This window comes from Magnolia sinica, chromosome 12 (genome assembly GCF_029962835.1).
Source record: "Magnolia sinica isolate HGM2019 chromosome 12, MsV1, whole genome shotgun sequence".
Lineage (NCBI taxonomy): Eukaryota > Viridiplantae > Streptophyta > Magnoliopsida > Magnoliales > Magnoliaceae > Magnolia > Magnolia sinica.
The window spans coordinates 59,338,350-59,339,783 of NC_080584.1; the positions used below are offsets into that span (position 1 = coordinate 59,338,350).

Genomic DNA, 1,434 nt, shown 5'->3' on the forward strand with positions numbered 1-1,434 from the left:
AAGCCAAACAGTCCGAAAGTGGACGGACCATGATGATCCAACGATCAGATCCTTTGATCCGACGACCAAAAACGGCTGGAGTTAATGATCAATGGTCAGAAATGTAATCCAAACGTTCTGAACCATTGATAGCAGTCTAGCAACGGTCCACTACCTGATACCTATATAAACTGGACCATTCCAGTCCGATTTCATCATCTCAACACACCAGCTCTCCCATCAAATCAGATACAATCAAAGGGTTTTCTCAACACCAAAAACCATCTCATTTAAGCTCAAATGCTCAATCCATCTCTTCAAAACCGACCTCCTGATAAACCACTCTCGGAAAACCACTCATTGGAAAGATGTTGGAATGCCGGAGCTTCTACTTATGGATGGCTCAAGTTCTATTTCTAATGGGTGTAATAGCACTTCTATTATGGGTCAGCTTAAGTCCCAAACGCCCCACTTACACCATCATCCATCTCTCCGTCCCGGCATTGAATGGCCGGAATACCACCTTACCTGTCGACGATGCTAGCATGAATACCACTGTCGATTTCTGGCTGGAAATCACCAATCCAAACAACGAAAGCGGTATTTATTACGACGACATAAACATCACTATATATTTTGATGATGAGAATGTGGGTGCAACAACGATAAGTTCTTTCAATCAAGGCTACGAGAAGAGCATCCGACCAGAGAGTGTTTATACCAATAGGCGGTTTTCCAAAGCAGTTTACAGGGCGGTTTCAAGTGGGACAATGGATTTGAAGGTAGGTGTGGCGACAAAGTTTCGGAACAAGACATGGGGTTTGAAAAGTAAACATCATGGGATGGACTTGCAAGGAACGGTGAAGATTGGATCAGATGGTAAGATTTATAGGAAGAATAAGAAGGTAAAGCTTCATCACACTCCCAAGAAATGGAGACTGCATTTTACAGGTAGGGATTGAGATGTATCATGTGGTGTTTGGTGGCCAACCTGACACCATTTGGGCTGTGTTTGATTGGATAATCCTTATTGTGGGGAATCATGTGGTGGGCCATAAACCTGGAATTGTGATGGACGGGTGGAAAATGATGCAGAAAGGAGTGACGTTCCTCATTTACAATACCCGAATGGTTAGGATTGTGGGGTCCCTGAAATTGTGGGCTATTGCCCATTCTCGTGATGGCCCAGATGATCAACTGTCAAGATTACTGTACATATACCACATTGCTTCTATGTACAATACATGAATTAGTAAGTCGATTTGATTTTTCTTTTTATATTTGTTAGTTGGGAGTATATTAGTGAACAAAATGCCACAAAATCAAGAGAGACCCTTGATCTTGATTGGCGGGCCCCATGTCCTCAAGAACAGATTGATTAGTGTGCGATGAGTGTCATTTTCTTGATTAATCTAACCGTTTAGAAATCATGATTTAGTGAGGCTGCTTAATGTG

General features: G+C 42.3%; 1 protein-coding gene across 1 annotated transcript; it reads left to right on the top strand.

Annotated features, from left to right (window-relative positions):
• Positions 1–239: 239 nt before the first annotated feature.
• Positions 240–1,188, top strand: LOC131220550 (protein NDR1-like). Its single transcript, XM_058215399.1, has one exon. It carries the CDS (start codon positions 348–350, stop codon positions 939–941), a length of 594 nt encoding a protein of 197 aa, XP_058071382.1. The 5' UTR covers positions 240–347; the 3' UTR covers positions 942–1,188.
• The last annotated feature ends 246 nt before the right edge of the window (positions 1,189–1,434 follow it).